At 50.2% G+C, this 25,370-nt stretch overlaps 1 protein-coding gene across 1 annotated transcript in view; it reads left to right on the top strand.

Moving 5' to 3' along the window:
• Positions 1 to 21,566: 21,566 nt before the first annotated feature.
• Positions 21,567 to 25,370, top strand: part of KLHDC8A (kelch domain containing 8A) — a 6,272-nt gene continuing 2,468 nt past the window's right edge. The window contains exons 1-3 of the mRNA XM_077771975.1: positions 21,567 to 22,002; positions 24,772 to 24,936; positions 25,195 to 25,369. Coding sequence (XP_077628101.1) covers positions 21,567 to 22,002; positions 24,772 to 24,936; positions 25,195 to 25,369 — 776 coding nt within the window. The remainder of the gene's footprint in view (positions 22,003 to 24,771; positions 24,937 to 25,194; position 25,370) is intronic.

Genomic DNA, 25,370 nt, shown 5'->3' on the forward strand with positions numbered 1-25,370 from the left:
TTGGCTGAGTGTCCAACTCTTGATTTTGGCTCAGGTCATGATCCCAGGGTTGTCAGATCGAGCCCCTTGTCAGGCTTCACGTTGGACATGGAGCTTGCTTAAGGTTCTCTCTCTGTCTCCCTCTCCCCTCAACCCCACTCATGCTCTCTTTCTCTCAAATAAAAATAAAAATAAAAATTGTAAAAACATAGTAGGGAAACAGTGTTAGTGGGAGCACAATTTTAGTAAGGATTGGAAATAAAATATAGGTAAGGAGGCTCAAAAAGAGGGCCTGAACCTCTTTTGCAAAAGTCAGGCTCACATCTTTTGCCCTGGATAATTGAGGCTTTGGGGTAAATGATCTGAGCTTGAAATAAATGTAATTTTTGTGTGTGGATCCTGCAAGCGGAAAGGGAGAGATGAATTTTATCTTTTTTTAAAAGTTTATTTATTTATTTTGAGAGAGAGAGCGAGCCAGCTCCAGTGAGAGAGGGGCAGAGAAAGAAAGAGAGAAGGGGGGAGAGAGAGAATCTCAAGCAGACTCCACACTGTCAACGCAGAGACAAGAATTGGATACTTCACCTGCTTGGCAACCCAGGCACCCCTTATCTTTCACTTAACGTTAATATGAGGGCTAAAATTCAGCTGTCACAATTCTGCTTTTCTTTTCCGCCATCCCTGCAATGAATTTTGTAGGGGCCCCTGAGCAGCAAAGTCTGTTAAGCAGTGGACTCTTGATTTCAGCTCAGGTCATGATCTCACAGTTCACGAGATCGAGCCCCACATCAGCCTCCCTGCTGGCAGTGTGTAGAGCCTGCTTCAGATTCTCTCTCTTCCTCTCCCTGCCCCTCCCCCCTCATACTTAATCCCTTTCAAAATAAGTATACTTAATATGTCTTCCTCCTCTGTTTCCCAAAATGACACAGACTCCTCCAGCCTGATGGGGGTCGAATCATCCCAAAGCTCTTGCAGCATCGGACGGCAGCCAGATGCGAGGGCTAGGATCCTTCATCAGCTGTGTTCACGGTCCAGGCTACCAGGAGGGGGTGGGAGGAGGGCTGGTTTTCCTAGGATCAAATTCCACCAACTGCTTGCAGTGGTACATTTTGTTCACACAACTACTGAACTGGTTAAACTACCGCCCGACCCTGGGATTGCTGGCCGAGAGCCCGAGTTTGGTCTTCTTATCTATCTAGCAGGAGCCTACTGGAGTCCTGGCTAAGCTGCCTTTAGTCCTCGTCCGGGAACATTTTTCTTCTTTATCTTAAAGGCCCAGCACTTCCGGGCAGATCTGATCTGGCTGCACCAGTGGAGATGGAACATCTCCTCGGAGTCCTTCACGATTCAAGTTTGGACAGAAGGCTCAGAATCATTACCACACGGGTCCCCCTGACACAGCGGTCCTCAGCCGGCTGCCCATTAGGATCCAATTAGACCACAAAACTAATAAATAAGAGCCAGGAACTCATCTGTGATTCAAAGAACAAAGCATCCACATTTGATACATAGAGAGACTACACCTGGGAAAGCTGTAATTCTCTGTAAAAAATAATCTAGGGGTCTTTCTGTCAATAAAAATGCTGGGGGGAAAAAGCAAAAAAACAAAAAGAATCACTTAAAGAGCTTTTATTTTGTTTTATTTTTAAAGTTTATGTATTTTGAAAGAGAGAGAGAGAATGCAAGTGGTGGAGGGGCGGAGAGAGAGAATCTCATGCAGGCTCCACACTATCAGCACAGAGCCAGATGCGGGGCTCAGACCCACAGACCATGAGATCATGACCTGAGCCAAAGTTGGTGTCATGACCTGAGCTGAAGACAGCTGCTTAACCGACTGAGCCACCCAGGCGCCTCCTCATTTTCTCACCTTTAAAATGGGAGTTAAAGTAAGTCACCTTGGGGTGCCTGAGTGGCTCAGTCGGTTAAGTGCCCAACTTCGGCTCAGGTCATGATCTCGCGGTTTGTGAGTTCGAGCCCTGCATCAGGCTTTGTGCTGACAGCTCAGAGCCTGGAGCCTGCTTCGGATTCTGTGTCTCCCTCTCTCTCTGCCCTACCCTGCTTGCTCTCTGTCTCTCTTGAAAATAAAGATTAAAAAAAAATTTTTTTTAAATAATAAGTCCCCTTCCCTGCGTGGGCTCTGTGTGGTAGATACAATATAAGAAATACTTTGTATGTAGCAGGTATTCAAAACATAGTACTTCTTATTAGTGCAGGCTGTGTTTTTTTGCCCAATTCTGAGTCCTTCAGTTGGTGGTCTTCTCTGCACCTGTAAGCCTTTCCCCATCTAAGTCAGACAAGACGATGAGAAGAAATTTAAACTATTTGAGTTGCTACTCTAAATGAGTTCTTTTTTGCTCTCTGCTTTTTTTTTGCATTATTTCCAATCTTCTCATATGTTCATAAAACATTGTGTTTTCACAGCATCCCTTGCACGTGTAAATACAAGTGCTTAATTTTCATGGTTCGCATTTAAATGATGGAGGAAAAAACCCATATGTGGAAGCTAAAGAGACTTTTCCTTGCCATTCTGGTTGTGGTTATACCTTTTATATCCTCTTTTACTTAATCCCATACCTACCCATGATGTCTTCCAAGCATTCCACTCAAAGAAGATGACATTAATATAAATACCCCATGCTGAGTTTACTATGAGAACTTTAACCAAAGTTAAACCATGGGTGTTTTCTGGTTTTGTTTCTAATAAGCTTATCTAATAAGCTTATCGCATGCCCAGAACTGCGCTAAGGGTTTTACGTGCATTATTTCACTTACTTCTCAGCAACCCTGTGAAATAGGTACTATAATAATCCTGAGTTTACAGATGAAGAAAAATGGAGACCCAGAAAGTTGATTGATTCAAGAGCAACTAAAAAACCGGGATACAAAAACCCATATCTGCATGAAGCTAATGGCTTTGCTTTTTTTTTTTTTTTAGGTTTGTTTGTTTGTTTAGAGAGAGTGGGGAGGGGCAGAGAGGAAAGAAAGAATTCCAAACAGAGAGCTATCAGCACAGAGCCGGACACAGGGCTCAATTGTGACATCATGAGATCATGACCCGAGCCAAAATCAAGAGTCGGACGCCCAACCTGCTGAGCCACCCAGGCGTGCCACAGCTTTGCCTTTAAAACAAAACAAACAAAAATACAAACTTTAGAGATATAATTAACATGACATCCAATTCAACTATTTAAAGTGTACAATTCAGTGGCTTTCACCAAACAGAGCTGTGCACTCCTCACCACAGTCAATTTTAGAACATTTTCATCACCCCCAAAAGAAACCCTGTCTGTCAACTGATGAGTAGATAAAAAGATGTGTCATGTCCATACAATGGAATATTATTAGGCAAAAAGAAGAAAAGAAAACAAAAAATAAAGTACTGAACAAAAGGGTTTTTCTTTTGTTGCCTCTGTTTCTGGTGTCATAGTTAAGAAGCCATTGCCTGACTATAGTTAGTACTGCATTACATGCTTAAAAGTTGCTAAGATGAACAGCCTGCTTGCCTGGGTGGCTCTGTCGGTTGGGCGTCCAACTTCAGCTTGGGTCATGATCTCCCAGCCACTGAGTTCGAGCTCCCAGCTCTGTGCTGACAGCTCAGAGCCTGGAGCCTGCTTCGAATTCTGTGTCTCCCTCTCTCTCTACACTTCACCCACTTACATTCTGTCTCCCTCTCAAAAATAAATAAACATTAAAAAAAATTTTTTTTTAAGTTGCTAAGATGAGGTGCCTGGCTGGCTCAGTCAATGGAGCATGCAACTCTTGGTCTCAGGGTTGTGAGCTCAAGCCCTACATCGGGTACAGAGAGTACTTAAAAAAAAAAAGTAAAATCTTTAGGGGTGCTTGGGTGGCTCAGTTGGTTGGGCATCTGACTTCAGCTCAGGTCATGATCTTATGGCTTTTGAGTTCAAGCCCCGCATCAGGCTCTGAGCTGACAGCTCAAAGCCTGGGGCCTGCTTCAGATTCTCTGTCTTCCTCTCTCTCTGCCCCTCCCCTGCTCATGCTCTGTCTCTCCCTCCTTCAAAAATAAATAAACGTTTAAAAATTTTTATAAATAAGTAAATCTTTTAAAAACGTTGCTAATAGAATATATCTTAAATGCTATCACCGCCCAGCAAATGGTAACCACGTGAGGCCATGGAGGTGTTAACTAGCCTTCCTGTGGTAATTGGTTCGCAATACATACATGTATCACACCACCATTTACATATCTGAAACTTACACATGTTATATGTCAATTATATCTCGATAAACCTGAAAAAAATTGCTTAATCCGAGGTCACAAATATTTATCCCTCTGTTTTCTTCTAAGAGTTCAATAGTCACAGCGCTTACATTTAGGTCTTTGGGGCACTTGCTCTTAGCCACTATGCTTTGTGTCTGAATCCACAGCCATGGAGGAGGGGGTGCATGAGATACCTAGGTAATTAGAATTTGGAGTGATCCATGGGTTTTAATGATCTATGTTTCTTCTTTAAAAAAAAAAAAACTATTTATTTACACTGTTTCTACACCCAACGTGGGGCTTGAACTCACAGCCCGGAGATCAAGAGTTGTACGCCCTTCCGACTAAGCCAGCCAGGTACTCCCCTTCAACTATCCTTATAATTAAGAATGAAATCACTTGCCACGTCCTGAACATATTGTAAAATCTTGGTTTACAAAAGCAGCATACATTCCTACTTTCATGACTCTAAGTCAACCCTCCTGTCCTTGCAGAGTATGCTACTTGGACAATCTTCAAAGTAGGCCTATTGCCTCGTTCATAGGACCCATTACCCTTGGGGCACCTGGATGGTTCAGTTGGTTAAGCCTCCAACTTTTGGTTTCGGCTCAGGTCATGCTCTCGAGGTTCGTGGGTTCAAGCCCCACATCAGGCTCTGCATCAGGCTCTGCGCTGACAGTACGGAGCCTGCTTGGGATTCTCTCTCTCTCTCCCTCCCTGCACCTCCTTCATGTTCTCTCTTGCTCTCAAAATAAATAAACTTTAAAAAAAAAGAACCCATCCCATCACCTTTTATCAAACTCAGTTGCTTGTCAATCTATTAGGCTATAAGGCAAAGACTTTGCCATTTCTTTTCATCAACATGCCTTGGTGCCTAGCAGGTGCTCCGCCAAGCACTGCAGAAAGGAAGACTGCATGAAGTCCTTCGCTCCCATCCCTCCACCTGGCCCAAACCCATTTTACAGTCTGCGGCAAGATCAATATTCCAAGCACTGCTCTGATCATTCACTCCCTTGCTCAGAGGAGAGCTCTGGCCTTCCCCTCCTACCCTCCCCTGGCCTTTCAGTACTCACAAGGCATCTTGGGAGTTGGTCAAGCTGAAGGCTAAATTGTCTCTGCCACTTGTTAACTGTTTGACTAGAGTCACAAGTTGCTTGGACCCTATAAGCTTTAGTTTCCTCACCTGTAAAATGGGTACCACCTTAGTAGAGGTCGTTGTAGTGGGTTACAAATAACACATTTAAGCACCTGGAATATTGCAGGGACTTGACGTATGAAAGTGGTCATTTGCTCCTGTCACAGGATGACCAGATTGAGTAAATAAAAAATATGGGATGCCCTTAGTTAAATCAGAATTTCTGATTAATGACAAATAATTTTTAATATAAGTATACAAATATTCAAATTTAACCAGGCATCTTGTATTTTATCTGAAAATCTATGGTCAGTCTGCAAACATGGGTCTACTTTGTCTCTGCTTGAATACCCTTCACTCTACTTTTGTTCAAAAACCACCTCTCTTACAAGGTGTTCTCTGGTATTCCCAGATTATTATGATTTCTTCTTCCTTTCCACTCCCAAAGATCAGACCAATCATGTGTCACGTAACATATGCCTCCTTCCACTATGGAGATGTATGTCCTGTGTCGTGCGTTTGTTTGTTGTTGTTTTTTAAAATATTTATTTATTTATTTTTGAAGGAGAGGGGCAGAGAGAGAGAGGGAGACAGAGAATCTGAAGCAGCATCCTCACTGTCAGCGTGGAGCCCAAAGCAGGGTTCAAACTCACAAACCGTGAGATCATGACCTGAGTCCAAGTCAGATGCCTAACTGACTGAGCCACCCGGATGCCCCTATGTCCTGTGTTTTATACCCTCTGGAGCCTGGAAGCTTCCTGAGCACACAGACCATACCTGACATCTGGTAGACCATTCCTGCTTTGTGCTTACGAGGTGCCCGTTAGCTATTTGTTAAATGAAAAAAAGTGAGACTCAATTGTCCTAAATCAGAGCTACTTTTTCTTTCCATTTTCAGAGTGGGTTTCCCCTCACGTAAATCCTGGAAATCAGTGGCACGTGGGCATCCCTCACGTATGTGGCTTTTAAGAGACTTCATCTGAAATCTTCCAATTTAGGAGAAAAGGGAGAAATGTTCATCTTTCCCTTCTCTAGACAAAGGAACAGAGCTTATGAAAAAGAAAAAAAAACCGACAAGACTTTGGCAAACATGTTCCAAAATAATATTATAGCATTAAACGAAAACATCTCCATGCGAGCAAAGTTCTCTTTTCTCGGTGTGCAGCAGACAGATCGGTGTATGTCTGCATCTCTTTGAGTAGGTTTGGATTGAAGAGTGGAAAAATGAAATCTCCCGGGTGCTATTTGCCAAGGGATTTGCTCCGTTCCTTTGTCTGCTGTGTGAACTCTGGAGTGGCTGAAAGCTACCCATTTAGTCTCTGGGCTCAGGCAGAAGGGAGAAACCTTTTCCAAAATAACCCATGAGATGGCGGGGCTCCCTGAGACAGGATTTGGTGGAGGACAAAGGAATCATGTGGGCATCTTATGAAGGGTGTCTGGATTGGGGGCTCTGTCGCTTGGAAGGCATCTGCTCCCACCATTTGCACATCTTACGGTAATCCTCTAGACTGCTGCCTGGCCTCCGTGCTCCCTCCTGCCCGCTCCACCCGGCCCTTCCTCCCCACCACCTCCCCCCCAGCCCCGTGCCCTCTGATGTCAGTCCCCCTCTTTTACTGCTCTAATTCAATGCCTTCTAATTGGATGTTCTGCCTGGCTAATGGCTTCTACCCAACTGCAGGGCTGACATTTACTTACTTGATTTCCACCCCTCCCTGTGCTCTCTGGCCTTCTTTGTGAGCAGAGCTTAAATGAGGCAGGATTTCAGATCCAGCACCTTTTTTATATTTCAGCTTGGGCCTCTTTCTTTTGGGAGGGGAGGCGGCTGAGTGGAGAAGAGCCTTGGAAATAGACCCTGGGCTGATCAATCCTGACATGTGCAGATAAAGCCAGCTCTGTGACTTATCTGTATCCCACAACCCCAGCGGATTCCGGGCTGCTTTCCTTTGTTTGCTTTTTCACCTGGACTCCAGCCTGCTAATTTCAACTGGAACACGCTTTCTTAATTTCATCAGCTCATGTCAGACCACTGCCAAAAGAGCCAGGGAAGGTTCTGGGCTGAGCATCAGACCTCATCATCATCCCCAGAATTTCACATTCGGAACCGTCATTTAGGGCTACTGTCATCTTCGTGGCTATTGATGCTACTATGGGCTCGCCTCCTCCCCTTCTCTTCCCAGCCCCTGGATGTGAGCCTCACTGGAGAGATGAGGAAAATTACCCCAAAAGGGTCTCACTTCTGAAACATCTTCCTCTATCACTGTCTTTACGTTTGTCTCTCGCTTGGTCTGGGAACCCTAAACAATAGAAATAAGAGCCAGAGCCTCCAAATCTTTGCTTAGAACGGATTGTGAAAAAGTGAGTTTCACATGCTTCTCACCTGATGGATTATAGGATTTATTTATTTATAGACATCACCCTCCTCTGCCCAGGACAAACAGGGATCAGCAAGCTTCACTGTGGTTTGGGGTCATTTGGCAGCATGGCCCCAATCTCCAGCGTCACCCAGGCAGCCCTCATTTAGGCAAGTGGTTTGCCTGTGGTCTGTAATCTGTCTCCAGGCATCAGTTTCACTTGATTCTTAATTATATTCTACTTTCCACCCCCTCCAGTCACTTTATACACACGCACACATGCACACCCCATCTCTTTAATTGGGCTGTGCAATCTCTCAGGCGTTTCTAATGGGGCGCACAGTTCTGATGGACAGCTGTCTCCCTGGGCCAACACTTCATTAGGTATGACAGCCCGAAGCCAATGGTCACCATGCCACCTTGTTCAGGGGCCAAAGTGCAGTGCAGAGGGGAATCTGGGAGACAAAAGAAGTACTCATTGCAGAGAAGGCTGTGGTGATGAGATGGCTCCTAGAACAGATGTTTACAGCAAACTGGAGTGCCATTTGCTCTCTGATACCAGGTTATGAAATGAGGAGGAACCATGTCACAAAAGGCAACTCGGCTACCCAGATGTTGCCTCTGCAGCTGAGAAATTGATGTTCAAGCCCCAGGAAACATCCAGAATATTTTGAGTCTCCACAGGTGGCCCATTACCTACATCATCAATATGGCCGATGCATAAGCACCTCCTCCTTAGGCAACCGTCCTCTTCAACTTCCATTGTTCTCTCTCTTTCCTCTCTTTATGGGGAGAGGGCCAGTGCGGGAGAAGGGAGTGAGTATGCGGGCGCCTGGGTGGCTCAGTCGATTAAGCATCTGACTCTGGATCTCAGCTCAGGTCATGATCTCACAGTTCATGAGTTTGAGCCTCACGTCTGGCTCTGTGCAGAGCCTCCTTGGGATTCTCTCTCTCCCTCTTGTTCTCTCCTCCCCTGCTTCTCTCTCTCTCTCTCTCTCTCTCTGTCTTTCTCTCTCAGAATACATGAATAAACTTAAAAAAAGGGAGGGAGGGAGTATTGCCTGCATTGAAATGTTCATAACTGATGTACCTGGTTACACAAGCTCACATTAAAATCCGGGTGTCATGGGGCGCCTGGGTGGCTTAGTCAGTTAAGCGTCCAACTTTCACTTAGGTCATGATCTCGCGGTTTGTGGGTTTGAGCNAATAAAATAAAATCCGGGTGTCATTTATGTACAATCAAAGCCACAGTCGGATGGTTTTTGACAAATGTTTATACCCTTAGAGCCACCACATCAAGTAGGATCTCATAATTAATCCTCGCATTTAACTCCCATGAGACAGACTGGTGTTACTATCTCAGTTTTATCGCTGAGGAAATGGAGGACCAGAAAGACCGACAATAGCGATAACAATAGCCGTCACTACATGCCGACCGCTGTTCTAAGCACATCACACACATTCCCACCTTTAACCCTCTCCACAACCTCACTGGTCCCATTTTACAGACAAAGAAATTTGTCCATGCTTTCACAGCTAAATAGTAGGAGCTCACCCTCTCTGAACGCTGATGCCCCATCTGAGCATGGAAAGGCAAAGGTACGTATGGGTGGCTATTTGGAGCTCTGGCACAAAAAGGTCACCCCATCACCTGTGCCTTTTACCCACAGCCCCCCACCCCCACCCAGAGGGAGGAAACCTGCAATCAATGGATTGGGGCCGAGGTGGGCATTTGCCCCTGTGCCGAAACACCCTCCCCGCTCTCTCTTCCTTCCATTCTCTCCCATCTGGCAGAGGAGTCCGGCTCCCTAAATCTTCTTTTTGTTGGTTAGTTTCCATGGCAGTTATTGTCTGTGTGTGAGAGCGTGTCCGCCCCCTCACCCTCTCCGCTTCCAGAGCGGGCCCTCACAGCTGAGGCGCGGCCACCGGGGAAGCAGGCAAAGAAGACGCCAAGGCTCTGGCCAGTGTGCTTGGGCCCTCCCGGTGGGGGGTCCGGCTTCTCCAAGCTCAGGGGTGGAGAGCTTGGGGCACCCGCCGAGCCTCCAGCCTCCGTGCCTTTGGGGTGGGGCCCTCTGCAGACGGGCCTGGCTGTATCCCAGTTCATTGGCCAGAGGCAGGAGCCGTGCACTGGTGAATTGTGGAAGAAGCCCTCAGGGCCCTGGGGATCCTAGGAGGCCCCTCCCAGCCTACCCCTGCCTGACCCTCTGCAGCCCCGTCCCCTCCTTTGTCTTTGGCAGATGATCACCTGATATCCTTTCTTCCCCGGTCAGGTAAGTTTTATTTTGATCTGTGTGTGCGGAGTGCGGTGCTGGCATTCCAAGTGCCTGCCGCTGGGGAGACAGGCAGTGGCGCTAACGGGGTGGGGAGAGGACTGCTCAGCCCAGACAGGCTGGCAGGAGACTGGGAGACGAGAGGGTCTCAAAGCACCTTTCTTCCCCAGCTGGGCCTCTTTGGCTTTGAAGTTCAGGGTTCCTTCCCAGCTGGTTTTAACCCAGATAATTAAATTCAAAGATCAGTGTCTAGGGCACAGAATGACTGACACACAGCCAATATCCAGGACTTCTGGCTTCTGGTCTGAATTCAGTTCAGCGTATTCAATATCGACTACATACAAATCATTGTGCTTTTGGCTCCAAAAGAGCTACATGAATGACCCGAAACACGGTTCCTGCTTTTAAACACTTCCCGTCTGGTGAGACAGACAGGACATCTACACAGATGGGATGTGGAGTCCCAGGTCAGGCAAGCTGCGTTCTGTACACTACTCTGGGTACATGACCTTGGCCAAGTCACTTAGCCCCTCAAGTCTCCCTTTCCTCACCTGTAAAATGAGGATAATAATAGTGCCTGCCTCAGAGGCTAAATTCCACATGCACACAATCATAAAATTTAGGTTGGTTCATGACATGTAGTGATCGCCATGTGCTTGTTCACTATTATTACTGTTATGTAAATTATAGGGGTGCCTAGGTGGCTCAGTCAGTTGAGTGTCTGACTCTTGGTTTTTGGCTCAGGTCATGATCTTGGGGTTTTGTGGTTTCGAGCCCCATGTCGGGCTCCTCACTGGCCGCGGAGAGCCTGCTTGGGATTCTCCCTCTCTCTCTGCCCCTCCCTCCCTTGCTCACACTCTCTCTGTCTCTCTCGAAATAAATAAACTCTAAAAAAAATTTTTTTTAATATTTTTATTTATTTCTAGGAGGGAGAGAGAGAGAGAGAGAGAGAGCGTGAGCAGGGGAGGGTCAGAGAGAGAGGGAGACACAGACTCTGAAACAGGCTCCAGCCTCTGAGCTGACAGGCGTGAGCAGGGGAGGTTCAGAGAGAGAGCGAGACACAGACTCTGAAACAGGCTCCAGGCTCTGAGCTGGCAGCCAGCACAGAGCCTGACGTGGGGCTCGAACCCACAAACTGCGAGATCATGACCTAAGCGAAAGTCGGACGCTTAACCGACTAAGCCACCCAGGCGCCCCTAAAAATTTTTTAAATTACATAAAATGTGTAAAGAATTGGCATAGCCCTCTGAATATCGGTGATGGTTATTATCATACAAGGCAGTCACTAAGTACTAACACAGAGGCACTTACAGAAAGTTCTATGGAAACACAGGAGAGTTTACTTTTGCCTGCAGGGGTAGGGTGAGTGTCCTGGAGAAGATGGCATTGAGGCTGAGCACTGAAGAATAAATACGATTTTGACACGCAGGAAGGAACGTATGCAACAGAGAGCACTAAGCCAAGGTGTGGAGGGGGGAGAAGGGAGGCCTCCTGGCCTCCAGCTCCATGAGCAGCTTGGCTGGGGCCCAAGCACGGAGCCCAGTCAGGAGCTGCGCTGCACTTTGGGCTCCCCAGCAACTTGAGGACAAGGGCCAGTTAGAGACCCAGGCTGGGAGTCTGAGACCAGGGTTCAGGTCCTGCGTGGGCTCCCCGCTGGGTGCCCTGAGGCTAACCTCTTCACCTGCTCCACGTTTGTTTCCTCACCTATGAAAGGGGAACATTGAAACTTGATTTACCGCACAATTTTACTATCATTATGAACCACAGGCTAAGAATATGCCATTTTAAATCGGTATGTAAAATGCAAAGTCCTATTCTTCAAGATAAAGGAGAATCATCTACACAGCTCTGGGGGAAATGCAAAGGACTAAATCCTTGAATAAGGAGGCTTACGAAAATCATCTAGTACAATGTCTGGCTCATAATAGGAGTTGAATGATCTCTTTCATCATTGATTGATTGGTTGATTCATTCATTCAATCATTCATTCAGTGTTCTTGGAGTACCTACTGCAGGCTTGGTGACGGGAAAGAAGAGTGCATAAGACAGGCATGGGTCCTGCCCTGAAATGCTTACAAGCAATTCACGGAACTGGCAACCTGGGGTGCCCCTGTGCCTCACACTAGCAGCTTCCATCCTGCTGGCCACCTTCTGGCTTCTTTAAGGGATTATTGCTGTTAGACATTTATTTTTGGTAGATTTTAGGCTCCCAGGACACACCACCCCCATTGGTCTTCAGAACACCTCCTCTCTGCCCTCTGCTGGCAGGGAGTTGTAAGTGCTTTGCAGTAAACAACTCAATATTCATTACTTCTCAACACCAAGCATTCTGTCTGCCTTCCATCACCCCTGAGATGAACTGAAGTGCCTTAATATTTAAAAAGGAATGAATTTGTAATTAGCACCTTAACATTATATCAGAGCCATTCCGGAGGCTTTCTATTTAAATGCAAATTGAACCTTCCCGAAGGAAAGCTAATAAGTGATGAAAATAGATAGCAAGAGAGCAGGAAGGAGGCAGGAGGAGGGAGGTGGAGCATATGCGGAATTGCTACTGTTGCCATTTTGTTGCCGCCTGTGGCCCACACTCCCCTCACCCAGACAGCAGGCTTGGGAGCCTGAGAAGTCTGGGCACCTAAAGCCTGAGTCTCAATTCCCCTACCTGTTTCAGGGCGGGAGGGGGGGGGTATCTCCTAACCAGCAGCCACTTGGGTGGGACCTTACTGGGTTGCTAGAGGTCATCTCAGAGGCATGGTGGCCTGGAGAGGATACGAGCTTCAGCGTCAGCCAGACTGGGGTTTGAATCCAGGATCCTCTTCTGAGCAGCTCTAAGAGCTTGGGCAGTTTCCTAATCCCTCGGGGCCCCCGCGCCTTCGTAACGTAAGCAGCTATTAGGGCCTGTTCCTCCCAAGACTGCTGTAAGATTAGGTGATAAACAGGAAAACGTGCCTGGTATACAGTAGGTGCCTAACACATGTTAGTTTCCTCCCATCGTGTCAAGATCTTGCTGTACCGATTTAACTTGTCAAGGAAAATGAGAAGCAGGTTGTCGAGGAAAAGGTGACATCCTGCTCTTTCCTTTAAAGTAACCTAGGTGAGGGGTGGAAGAACAGAAACATTCTCTGGAAAGGGCCAGATAGTAAATATTTTATGCTTTGCGGGCCATATGCTCTCTGTTGCAATGACTCCACTCCACCGTTGTGGCGGGAAAGCAGCCACAGACACCACAGAAGTGAATGAGCGTGGCTGTGTTCCAATATAACTTTATTTATAGACACTGAAATGTGAATTTCATACAACTTTCATGCATCACAAAATATTTTTCTTTGGATTTTTTCCCCAAACATTTAAAAATGTAAAAACCGTTCTTAGATCACTGGCTGTACAAAGACAGGCGGTGGGCTGGGTTTGGCCCACAAGGAATCGCTTCCCTAAAGTATGACAAGAGACCTTCGCCTGTGATCTGGGTGAAGTCCGTGCTGGGGAACCTCTCAGAGCATAACTCCTAAGGCTAGGACCAGCAGAGAGGATGTCATCCAAGGAAGCCACTAGCTCTTTCTGGGTCAGGATCGCCAAGGACAAAAGGACATACGGGACCCCTGGGGGGGGGGTCTCTGCTGGGGTGCCAGCCAATAGGTCAGGGCATGCATACAAGTCATCCTACTTCTTCCCAGTGATGGCCGGGGAGGAACTAGTGGCTTCTGGGCACTGAGCAGCCAGACACATTCTCTTGGTGACAGCCCTAGCCCAGCCCTGGGAGGAGGGGGAATGTGACACCGGAAAGAGATCCAGCCTGGGAGCCTGAGACCAGGGTTCTAGAAGGGAGGTCAGGGCTCAGACCCTGCTGCTCTCTCCTCAACCAGGAGAGCAGTGCGGCTTCCCTGGGCATCTCAGCCCACCCTAGGCGTGCCTGCTGGTAAGGACGGGCAGGCCCTCTGACTGATTCACCCCAGACTTGGCCTGTTTCTCCCCTTCTTTTGGGCTCTCTGACATCTGTCCTTAAAGTCATGCCTCCCCACCTCCTCTCCGTCTCTAGCACAGAGAACACAGGTCCCCACACCAGATGGCAACCTCACTGCTGTGGCAGATTGCCAGGCTCCCAGGAGAGGTGGGGGTTAAAGCAGGGCACTAGAGGCAGCCTGTTCTCCAGTCCCCACCCCTCTTCTTCGACGTGCCTCCGCCTGGCCCGTTCTCCAGAACCTCTGGAGGGGAGAAGGGCATGTGTGCGTGCACGTGGTTGCGCACATGCATGTACGTGTGTGCATGCATGCATGTGTGTTCGTGATGTGAAGCACCAGGGGAGAAGGGGAAGGTGTGAGGAGAGACACTGTCAGAGTGAGAGCCACTCTGTGCCTCTGTAGAGGCCCCGACCACAGTGGACTGGCCCCTTGTCCCAGCTGGAGCGTGAGCCTCCCATCAAGGGTGTTGGCCCCCATCAAGGGTGGTGGGCTCCTGGAGGTGAGCAGAGGCCTGGCGTGGAGAATGATGCCGCTCCGTTTTAGAAGATGCCCCTGGGCCTGGCTAGAAGGGCAAGGCCAAAGAGGGGCAGGGCCTCTGGGGGTGACTGTTCTTGCCTCCTGGCTCTTTAGTGTCATCTCACAACAGTCCAGCCTGTGGGCCCCATCCCCCACCCCTTCCCAGCGCCATGAAGGGCCCAGAGCCTTGGATCCCACGGACCATCAGGCTCAGACAAAATTTGGTGCTAAGAGAGAGGGAAGGAAGGAGAGGCGGGCATTGAGAAACCCTCCTCCCAAAGTAAGTGGCAATGACAGAATAGAAGCCAAACCGTGTTACTTAGCAGGTGAGTAGTATCCGTCTGGAAATGAGGGGAACCTCTAGGGAGTCGCCCTTTTCTCTCCTGGATGGAGCTGGGACAACAGCCTCCAGCCTGAGCTTTTGTCCTCCGGATAAGAGTTCTGCCCGTGCAGGGCCTGGGTGGCTCAGTCGGTTAAGCGTTCGACTCTTGATGTAGGCTCAGGTCATGATCTCATGCTTCGAGAGACGAAGTGCCCCTTCAGGCTCCATGCTGACAGTTTGGAGCCTGCTTGGGATTCTCTTTCTCCCTCTGTCTCTGCTCCTCCCCTGCTCTCCCCCCTCTTCTCTCAAAATAAATAAAGTTAAAAAAGAAAATAGTTTCGCCAGGATGAAGGACCCCAGCAGGAAGTAAGCAGGAGAGCCTTTTGTTTAGCCTTCTGTTGGCTGAAGCCTTGACCTCTGGGCCAGCAGCAAACTATGGGACCAGGGTGAGTGGCCGGTCTCGCTCACTCGGAGACTGACAGCAGGACAGCCAGCCCCCCTTACCTTGCCCCTCGGCGTGCACGCGCGCACACATGCACCATCCATGACACGCCGGCCAATCAATTTGCCTCACCGATTTCCTCACCCACGCAGCGGGGCTGGTGTGTAAATCATTCGGAGCCCTCTCTCAGCTCTGCCAGGATGTGGAGCTCTTTTTAATTAAGAAGAATGGAGGGTGCTTCTGGCTCTGGAAATGGCGATATTAACTTACTAATGGGCATTTAAAGAGCCGCATTTGAGTGGTCTGCTGCTGCCTTCCCGGCCTGCATCCTCTGTTCCTCTGCAGAGCTGCCCAGGCCCCCACCAAGGCTCTGTTACCCTCGGCATTAGAAAGGTTAGACTATAAGCACCACCCATGTNGGGATCAGCCACGCTCTGGCCTGGTGTCCTGGGACAAAGACGCACATTTTTGCATTTATTTATTTAAAAAAAATTTTTTTAATGTTTATTCATTTATTTTTGAGAGAGAGACAGAGAGCATGAGCAGGGGAGGACAGAGAGGGAGACACAGAATCTGAAGCAGGCTCCAGGCTTCCTGTCAGCTCAGAGCCTGATGCAAGGCTTGAACCCATGAACCAGGAGATCTTGACCTGAGCCAAAGTCAGCCGTTTAACCGACTGAGCCACCCAGGCACCCCTATTTATTTATTTATTTATTTTTAAAGTTTATTTGTTTTGAGAGTGAGAGAGAGCACATGTGTGTGCGTGCACGTGTGGAAGAGGGGCAGAGAGCAAGGGGGAGAGAGAATCCCAAGCAGGCCCCATACTGCCAGCCCAAAGTGGGGCTTGACCTCAAGAACCATGAGATCATGACCTGAGCGGAAAGCAAAAGTCAGAGGCTTAACTGACTGAGCCACCCAGGCGCCCCCTCATTTTTGCACTGATAGGAAGGGCCAGAATCAGGATGACTTGAACCCTTTAGTCCTCTGCCTCTTGTCCTGGCAGCCTGTCGGAAGGCAACGGGCTCCCCAGAATTGTCGGGACCCAACAGGAAACACGGGTAGGCTTCCAGGTGAGTGCCCAGTGTTCACAAGGAGCCAGTCCATCAGCAAAAGCTATTGGAAAGAGCAACAGAGCCAGGCAAAGGTCCTCAATAAGTCCCGTCTGATGACTGGACCGTGGGCAGGTGGCGATGCCTGTGAGAACCGATGGAGCCCGACCCCCACCTTTGTGCCACCCGGAAGAATGTGAGGATGTCCCTTCTGGGACCTGCTGCTTTGTCACCATGGTGAAGTGATTCTTTCTCTAGGGCTTCACGCCCTGTATACCCCTCAGAGTGAAGAGCACCGCAGCTGGGAGACACCTCAAGCCGCTGTCTTCTCCCTCGTTCTCCCTTCCAATTTTACACACTGGTCCGGAGGTACACAGCCCGGTGATGACAAAATGTGGCTGGAGCAGAGGTCTCCTGACTCTTGGTCCCAGGGGAGGTGACCCCACTGCCTCTCATCTCACCTCATGCTGCTCTTTTCATTTTCTGAGGCTCTTGGGCAGGAAGTTCTTCCCTGTTTATAACCCAGGCCCTAAGGCTTTATTCTAAGCCCCATTTCCTCTTATGAGCTCAGTAAAGCACAGGGAAGGGGTGAGGTCTTTCAGAGAAGGTCTCGCGCGCTCCAATTCCTCATCCCTATGCATTAAACAGCCGAGAATTTAGATTCTTCTAAATCACGCAGCTCCTGAGTCTGAAAACCAAGTCAACCGCTTCCCCCCACCCGCCATCCCATACCTGAGACCCACCTTCCATCAGGGACACCCTTTCACTGATACCCGCTAAGTCTCCCTGGGCCCCATGCCCCTACTCTGCCCTGGAGGAGGAAGGAGCAGGGCCAGTGGCAGAAGGCGTGTGGCTGACTCCAAGGCTGCAGGGTCAGGCCATTCCGAGGGACCCTACACTGCCAACCCCAAGGGTAGCGGTGCCACGTGAACAGATGCCGAGTACGTTTCCGACTGCAGGAACCCGCGTCACATCATCTCTGGAGCCCTAAGTCCTTCTTCTGGGCTGCTGTTGGGACTGCGTGGGAGGAGGCCCAGGGTGGCTTGTCCTTGTGGGGGAGGAGTTTACCCTCCCTCGGCTGCAGGCAGCCTCAGTTCTGATTGGATGAGCCGTCCTCACTTCCACCCCCTGAACACAGCCCGGCTTCTGGTGCCGGATGAGAAGGTGATTCTCCACAGGAAGGGCAACAGCTGTTCTCCGGATCAGAATGCAATTTAGGCAGTGGGAGAGATTTCAGGGCGCTCGGAGGGTGGCAGTCCTGTCCAAGACAGAGGCCCCGGCACGGTTGGGCACAGGAGAGTGCGGGTCCCGGTACGATGCCCGCTTTGTGAAATGGGCACCTGCAGTTTGGGCTCAGCGGCCTGGACACGCAGAAAGTCAGGGTGCGGGAACTTGCCATCACACAGGGAGGAAGGAAGTCTAGCTCCTACCTACCCAGGATCTACGCCTGGCATCTCTTCCTCCCGTAACTCTAGAAAGTAGATTTCTCATAGGTGAGGAATAAGGAGTATAAGTGACTTCTTCATGGTCACATGGCTTGGGGGAGGGGGGGCGCAGCAGGCGAGCCAGGATTCAGGCCCAGTCTGCCTGGTACCAGAGCCCACACACTTTCCTCCTACCCCAAGCTCAGTGATTTCCCCTACCCCCTGCTCTGTGAGGCACTGCAGACAAAGAACTAAGGAGAGAAGGCGATCCGGCCTCCAGGAGTTCAAGGTGCGTCTTTCCAGCCCTCATGTACCCTGCAGAGGGCGTCCAGGTGGCCCCCCGCTGACAGGAAGGTAAACTGTATTCCTGAGGAGGGAGAAGGAGCTGTTCTAGCTTCTAATAACTAAATAGCTCCCCTCTCCCGTCCCCCCAAAACGTGCCCTGTGCCTGGAATTCCGCCAGTCCCTTGTGGCCCTGCAGACCTCTTCCATCCACGGTGTGCTGTGATGGGACTCTGCTAGTTAACGGGGATGAAACTGTCCCCCTACCCACCCTTAGCTTCCCCACGAGCTGCCCCAAGGTGGTGACGGCAGGCCCCTGCTGAATAACTAAAAAAACTCCGTTCACTACTGGGTGGAACCGTGCATTGTATCATATTTAAAATAGACCATACTAGACCCCCGGTGCGACTCTGGAAAAAAAAATACTGAGTGACTTTTTCTGGAGCTGAGCATCCCTTCAACAAGTTTGATGCAGCAATATCACATAGGAAAGACGCCACAGTACCAAAGGCTTTATTGTTAGAAGCTTTCATCAACTTTCTTTCCCTTGCTCCCCTCCCCTCCCCTGTGCCACCTTGTAACCAAGCCAAAGAGTCAAACCCTTTTTAAGGGAGAAGAGAAACCCAGGCCTGATGCAACGCAAGGTCTCAGAGCAAGAGGGATTTGGGTTTGCCGTGAGGAAGGACTCCCCGACAGGGAGATGGCCACACTGTAGAATGGGGTGGTGAGGAATCAAAGGGGTCACTGGACTCCCCACCTCTGCCTGGTGCTCCTTCGGGCCCCAGCTAGGTGCACTCTGCCCAGCTGTGGAAACCGCCCGTGACTCAGGGAATCGTAAGTGGCGGTTGCTAGGTTACAAGTTTCCTCAACGTGCACTCAACGTAAGGATTAAAGGATGTCACCTGGCTGAGAGGAAGAGCCATGGCGGAAGGAGTCGGGGAGATGGAGAGAAGCCAGGACTTCCAGAACAAGCAATCAGGCCATGTTCTGAAAGGCATCCTATTCTTAGTACTTTTCCAAGGGTCTGAGTCCCTAGATCCCGCCCCTCATAGAGGGCGGTGCTTGCAGAACATGAGTTATTAGGCTGGAAGAGGACCTATTCTGGGGCTGGATCCCAGTCCTTTCCCAGCTATGCTGCCCAGCACACAGTATGCCAATGGGGAGAGAGCAGTTGCTGGAACCCTTTGGGGGCCTGGGCTCCTTCTCTCGGTGTAATCGGACAAGAGACCGGAAGCCCAGTGAGAGTGGAAAAGCTTGGTGTCCTTAGGAATACACGATTCTTTCCTTTGTGATTTAACTGTGTTAAAGGAGAAGAGGGTTGGATTTGGAATTCACAAGCTAGACCCACCCTGGTGTCGGCCCTTGGACGGCCACAAGTCCATTACTTCATCTCCCTAGGTCTCAGATGCCTCATCTGTAAAAATCGGAAACCGGTACCTGCCCGGGTCACCTTCCCCTGGGTTGTTTTCAGATTATGAGAAAATGGACGTATGAGGGCTTAGGTTAGTTCGATGAGTTCTGCAAACACAAAATTGTATGGAATTCTGTATAACTGCTTAGTAAGCTGTCCCAGCTGGGGTGGTGGGGACGCAAGGAGCCTTGCCCCATTGCTTTGGTGAAAGGCTCCGTGGGCAAAAGAACTGAAGATGGGTCCCCACAAGAGCCTTTGAGGAAGACCTATGGCTTTCACTCTTCCTGATCACCCCTGTGCTGCTCTTCTGAACACCATTCAACTTAGGGGCTGAGGATCTGTTCCCTATTCCTCTGGGCAGATTGTGATCCCTGGGAAGAAAGAGAAATGGTTGGCATTTCCTGTAAAACTTCATTAATTCAGACCACATTCTTTTGGAATTTATGAGTTCTTACTGAATAGAGAAAACAGAACACAACCTTCCTCTGAAGGTTCTAGAGGTACTTACTTTGTACATACAGGGAATTCAAACTATAAAAGCAGCGCAATTTCTAAGCCAAGAGCTCAAGAGAGTAAGATGAGTTGTTGACTTCTGTTTCTCACAGGAAATCATCTCTAAACAAGGGGTAAAAGGTCTGTATTTGTTCTCAGTTTCCCTTTTCTTCCATTTTGTTGATAATAGTTGGTGGTAATGGTATTAATAGCTATTTACCAAGCCCTTGCTATGCGTCAGAAATTGAATTGTTTTACAAAAGTATCTCATTTAATCCTCACAAAAATCTACAAGGATCCATCCATAGCATGAAATGCTACTCAGAAATGAAAAGGAATAACCTATCGACACATGCAACAACCTATATGAAACTCCACAGAATTATGCTGGGGGTGGCGGTGGGGGCTGCAGTCAATCCCAAAAGGTTAAGTACTTTATGGTTCTATTTATATAATATTCTTGAAAAGGCAAAATTAGGAAAATGGAGAACAGAGTAGTAGTTGCCAGGGGTTGGAGAGAAAGGGGTGGGAGGGAAGCAGGTGTGGGTATAAAAGGGCAACATGAAGAATCCTTGTGATGAAAATGTTCTGTACCTTCACGGATCAATTTCCATATCCTGGTTGTGAAATTGTTATACTCTAAGTTTTGCAAAATGTTACCTTCGAGGGAAACCGGGTAAAGAGTGTTGCTTCTTCCCCATGCACATAAATCTACAATTGATCTCCAAATAAAAAGAGATAAATTTAAATAATATAAGGAAATTGGGGCTCAGGGTGGTAAGATAATTTCAGAGCCAGAATTCAAACTCAGGTCTGTGGGACTCCCAAACCTGAGTGTTTCGAGACTTGACTACATTCAAGGGAGCCAAGAAGGAGGAGGACCCCATGGGCCTCGCAGTCGGTGAGACCACGTGGCCCACGTGTGTCCTGGGCTGATTTGCTACCGGAGGCTACTGTCCTGAAAGGGCTGAGAATGTGCTTGAAGGAACTATTTGAAAGAACTATTTGGGTTGGTGCTGAGTGCCAACATTGGATAACCAGGTTTCCCCTTCCCAAGGTGTGAAAAGAAGGGATGAGAGTGGAGGGGGGGTCCTCCGGTTAGGTGTCCACATGTCTGTACATTTGTCAGTTATTCCGTGAATATGTCAGTTTCCGGTAGGGTGATGTGTAAGTTACACACACATATGCGCAGGTCAGTGTATACGTTATGCTTGGATGCACCTGGGTCAGGTCTCCCCGGGTCACACCCACATAACTTGTTTCTATTAGGTTAAACCATTTGAAAATACCTCCCCCAAAGCAAAGCTGACTATTGAGCCAGCCTGTCACGAACTGGGTCTGTGTACTGTAGATAAACTGGGTAATTGGACTCTCCGCCTCTTCATCCAAAACAAACACTCACAAACCGCCCACCCCCACACTGGAAGGAGTCTGGTCCCTGTCATCTGGGTACTAGGCTCCAGTGCCCCGCCTCTCTGACCCTGTAGACGAGGTGAGCGTCTCCCCGGGGGGCCCTTTCCCGCCCCCGCGGGCGGATGCCGCCAGCGCTTATGTAAAGAGGTCACGGTCTGCTCCGCCGCCGCCACCCGGTGCACGCGGCTTCCTGCACAGGTGTGGCGGCTGCGGGTGGGGATGTGCGTGGAGCAGCCTGGCGGGCCTCCTCCCGCCGGGCGGCAGCCGCTTTTCCTTCGCGCTGCTCCTTCCTTCTCGTCTGCATGTGTGACAGCGGTGTGCGGGCTGGGGAAGGACAGCGCGCCCTCTCCCCAGCTCCGCGCCGCCCTGGGGGGGCTCCCCGCTCCCGGGTGANGAAGCGCCTGGCGCCGCTGCCCAGCCGCCGGGTCTACTGCTCCCTGCTGGAGACCGGGGGGCAGGTCTATGCCATCGGGGGATGTGACGACAACGGCATCCCCATGGACTGCTTTGAGGTCTACTCCCCCGAGGCCGACCAGTGGACCGCCCTGCCCCCCCTGCCCACAGCCCGGGCCGGGGTGGCCGTCACCGCCCTGGGGAAGCGGATCATGGTGATCGGGGGTGTGGGCACCAATCAGCTGCCCCTGAAGGTCGTGGAGATGTACAACATCGATGAGGGAAAGTGGAAGAAGAGGAGCGTCTTGCGCGAGGCCGCCATGGGCATTTCTGTCACCGCCAAAGGCGAGTGGGGCTGGGGCTGAGGGAGGGGCGAGAGAAGGGTGTGGGGGACCACGGGGAGAAGGACTGAACCAACACTGAGTTGGGGGCCCAGTATCACAGTCCTGATCCCATTCGATTCCACAGGCCTTATTTTACAGATGGGAAAACAGACTCAGGAGGTGAAGTGTCTAATAATTCCATACCATGCCGGAACCCCAGTCCACCGGGCTCTTCCCAGCAGGCTGGGCAGGCCAGGCCAGAGAGGAGAGCTGGGGATTTGGGGCAGTGTCTGTGCAAACCCTTCATTCAGCAGAATGAGGGAGCTTCCCACCCACAGCACCTCTTCCCCTGAAATCTGCTTTTTAGGGACACCACCTCCAGACACATATTTGGGGTCCTGGGGTGTCCACTGAATCTCTGTATCATCACCCGGACCCTCTAGTGGAGCTTCGAGGCCTAATTCTGGGGCCTTTCCCACTACCCTCAACCTCCCCTTCTGCCTCCTAGTCTCAGAGATACTAGTGAATGGAGACTAGAGTGTTCCTGAGGGCTGTGCTCCTACAGCATCTCGCCCAGGTTCGCAGTTCTCAAGGTGTGCGTGCACGAACCATGAGGTTATTTGATCTTCATTTCACTTTCTCAGAACCCCTCATTTCTTTCTCCTTGGGCCAGGTACAGCCCAGAGCTTGGGGTCTGGGGGTGGGGGGGGCTCCGAAAACTCTTTTGCTGAAACACAAAGGGTTTTATGGGAAATGGTCCAACAGGAATTAGAAGACCCCGAGCGCAGCTCAGGCAGCCTTGGTGGGATGCAACCTTCCCTCCCTCTCTTGCAAAACCATCCCATTTGCCTGTGGGGTCAACATAGATCAGGAGGATCAGGAGCTAGGATTTCTGGAGCATCTGCTCTGTCCCTGGCACAATTCCAGGTCCCAGGGAGGAAGGAAAGAGGCAGAAGATCTGGCCCCTACTTTCAGAAGTCTGAGTCCGATCAGTGAAGGTGACCAGTGTGAAACTCTAACCCCAAATCCCTCAGGGTAGTGGCCAGTGAGGCCTTCATGAGCTCTCAGTAAGGACAGAAGACCCAGAGGCTGGTGAAGAGAGGGAAAGGGTATGCCTTTGTTCTTAGGCTTCAGTAAATGGTGCTGAAAGATAGAACGAACATTTATTGAATCCTTACCATGGGTGCTTTATATGTTTTAGCCCCTTTGATCTTCAAAAACCTATCTGATGAGGTAAGTGCTATTATTATCCTCATTTTTGAGAGAAGCAATGTGGGGCCCAAAGAGGTTAAGTAATTTGCCCAAGGTCACACAGCTGGTGAGTAATGATGGAGTCTGTGCTCTTAACTGTGGCACTGAATGAGTTCAGCAGTTAGTTTAATAAGCTTTCCCATGCCCGTGTGTCAGACATTGGAGCAGAGACTGGGACCACAGATTACCAAATTCTCTAACAATCTATTGGAAGAAACAGACAAGGCTTATTTCCATAGTGTGTGGTGAACAGGGTGAGCAGGTGGCCATGGGTGGTACTGAGCCGGTGCGCTCAGCCCAGCTTTGTGGTTCAGGGACACCCAGGTGAACCCGAAGGGATGAGTGAGAGCTGGCATGGGAGTGGTGGTGTGGTGAGAACGAGGGCTCCAGGCTGGACAGCTGGACATATGTTTCTAGTGGCCCACGGAAGGGAGAGGCGAGCTTGTGTAAGGAAATTCCTCCTAATATCAGCAGCCCAGTCTTCTGGCCTCAGGCTAGGGTTAGGATTTTTTTTTTTTCCCTTTTCCAGTAAGATTAGAAGTAGTACTCAGTAGAAGAAAATAGTACTCATCCCTGCAATGCCCTTAAAGAATAAAGGTCTCCTAGAGCTGGAAGCAGTGAGGGCCAGCTACTGGGAGACAGAGCCCGGGGCAGGGGTGGGTCCCTGGGAAGAAGAGTGGCTTGCGGGGTGGGGGTGGAGGGGAAGCTGTGTCTCCGATGGACTGCAGGAGGCATTGGGGTGGGGCCCAGGGAAACACGGGCACCTCACTCTTCCTCTCTGATGCGCAGTGCCAGGGGCATGCGTTGAAAGGCTACCTACAATAGAAAGTGGGAGAGAACTTGCTTCTCCTCCCAGGGTACCCTGCTTACTGCCCTGCCAGGGTTCCTTAAAGGGGCTGCTTTTCTCTCCCCCAGAGCCTCACCCTCGTTCGCCCCTAAACCTACCCCACCCAGTGCACCATGTCTCCTGGAGCCCACAAGCCTCCCGGTGTGTGAAGGAGGATGGCATTCCCCCTTGGGGATGACAGACAGAGATTCAGCGGTGGTCCAGTGTCCCACGGGGCCAATGACAGCAGGGCCTGACCTCGTTTCCAAAGGCTGCTGCTGGGTCTGGAGAGTTCTGAGCGGCAAGAGCCTAAGGAACAGGCCGCTATTGGAGGGCATCACAGGACTACCCCTCCTCTTTGGTATCCCCTCTGGAGGGAGGAGAATAGAGGGGACAAGGCCTGTATAGGGTTGTCCAGGCCTCAGTCAGCTCCAGCACAATCTACCCTGTGAGAGGCTCAGCCAAGGGCTGGACATGAAGGAAGACTAAGGCCTGCGGGTCTGGCGTGGCTTCGGGAGGACCCAGGCTCCACCGTGGCGGGACTTCTCATGGCTCCACCCCCCTCAGCCCGGCACAGCAGTGGTTGGGAACTTGGCCTCTGTGCTACTGTTTGAGGGGTTTAGTGGGGCCCGGCCTGAGTAGGTCATTACGGATGGGCCTGTCTCACAGCGGGCGTGAGCTGAGCCCGGGGGTGTGTGTGGCCTTTCTCCTTAGATTACCGAGTGTACGCGGCAGGCGGGATGGGCCTGGACCTCCGTCCACACAACCACCTCCAACACTATGACATGCTCAAGGACATGTGGGTGTCCCTAGCACCCATGCCCACCCCGAGATACGCCGCCACCTCCTTCCTCCGAGGCTCCAAGATCTATGTGCTAGGTAAGGACGGGTTATGTGTCCCATGTCTATCCCTCCTCCTCTCCCTTGGGTCAGTTTCCACAGGAAGCAGTCAGTGCCCACACGCTAAGCATCTCCTTGGCCGTAATCACCAACGCCCTTCCTGGCAGGGAGCTCCCTGTATGGTTGGGTAATGGTAGAAAGGGGAAACCCAGCCCCCGCCCTCAGGGACTTANCCCAGGCACTCACTCTGGCCCAACCCCCCTCTCCCTCCCCCGCCAATCCCGGTCTGGCCTCCAGGGGGACGACAGTCCAAGTATGCGGTCAACGCCTTTGAGGTTTTTGACATCGAGACTCGCTCCTGGACCAAGTTCCCCAACATTCCCTGCAAGCGGGCCTTCTCCAGCTTTGTGACCCTGGATGACCGCTTGTATAGCCTGGGAGGCCTGAGGCAGGGTCGGCTCTACCGGCAGCCT

This window comes from Crocuta crocuta, unplaced genomic scaffold, assembly GCF_008692635.1.
Source record: "Crocuta crocuta isolate KB4526 unplaced genomic scaffold, BGI_CrCroc_1.0 scaffold318, whole genome shotgun sequence".
Taxonomy (NCBI): Eukaryota; Metazoa; Chordata; class Mammalia; order Carnivora; family Hyaenidae; genus Crocuta; species Crocuta crocuta.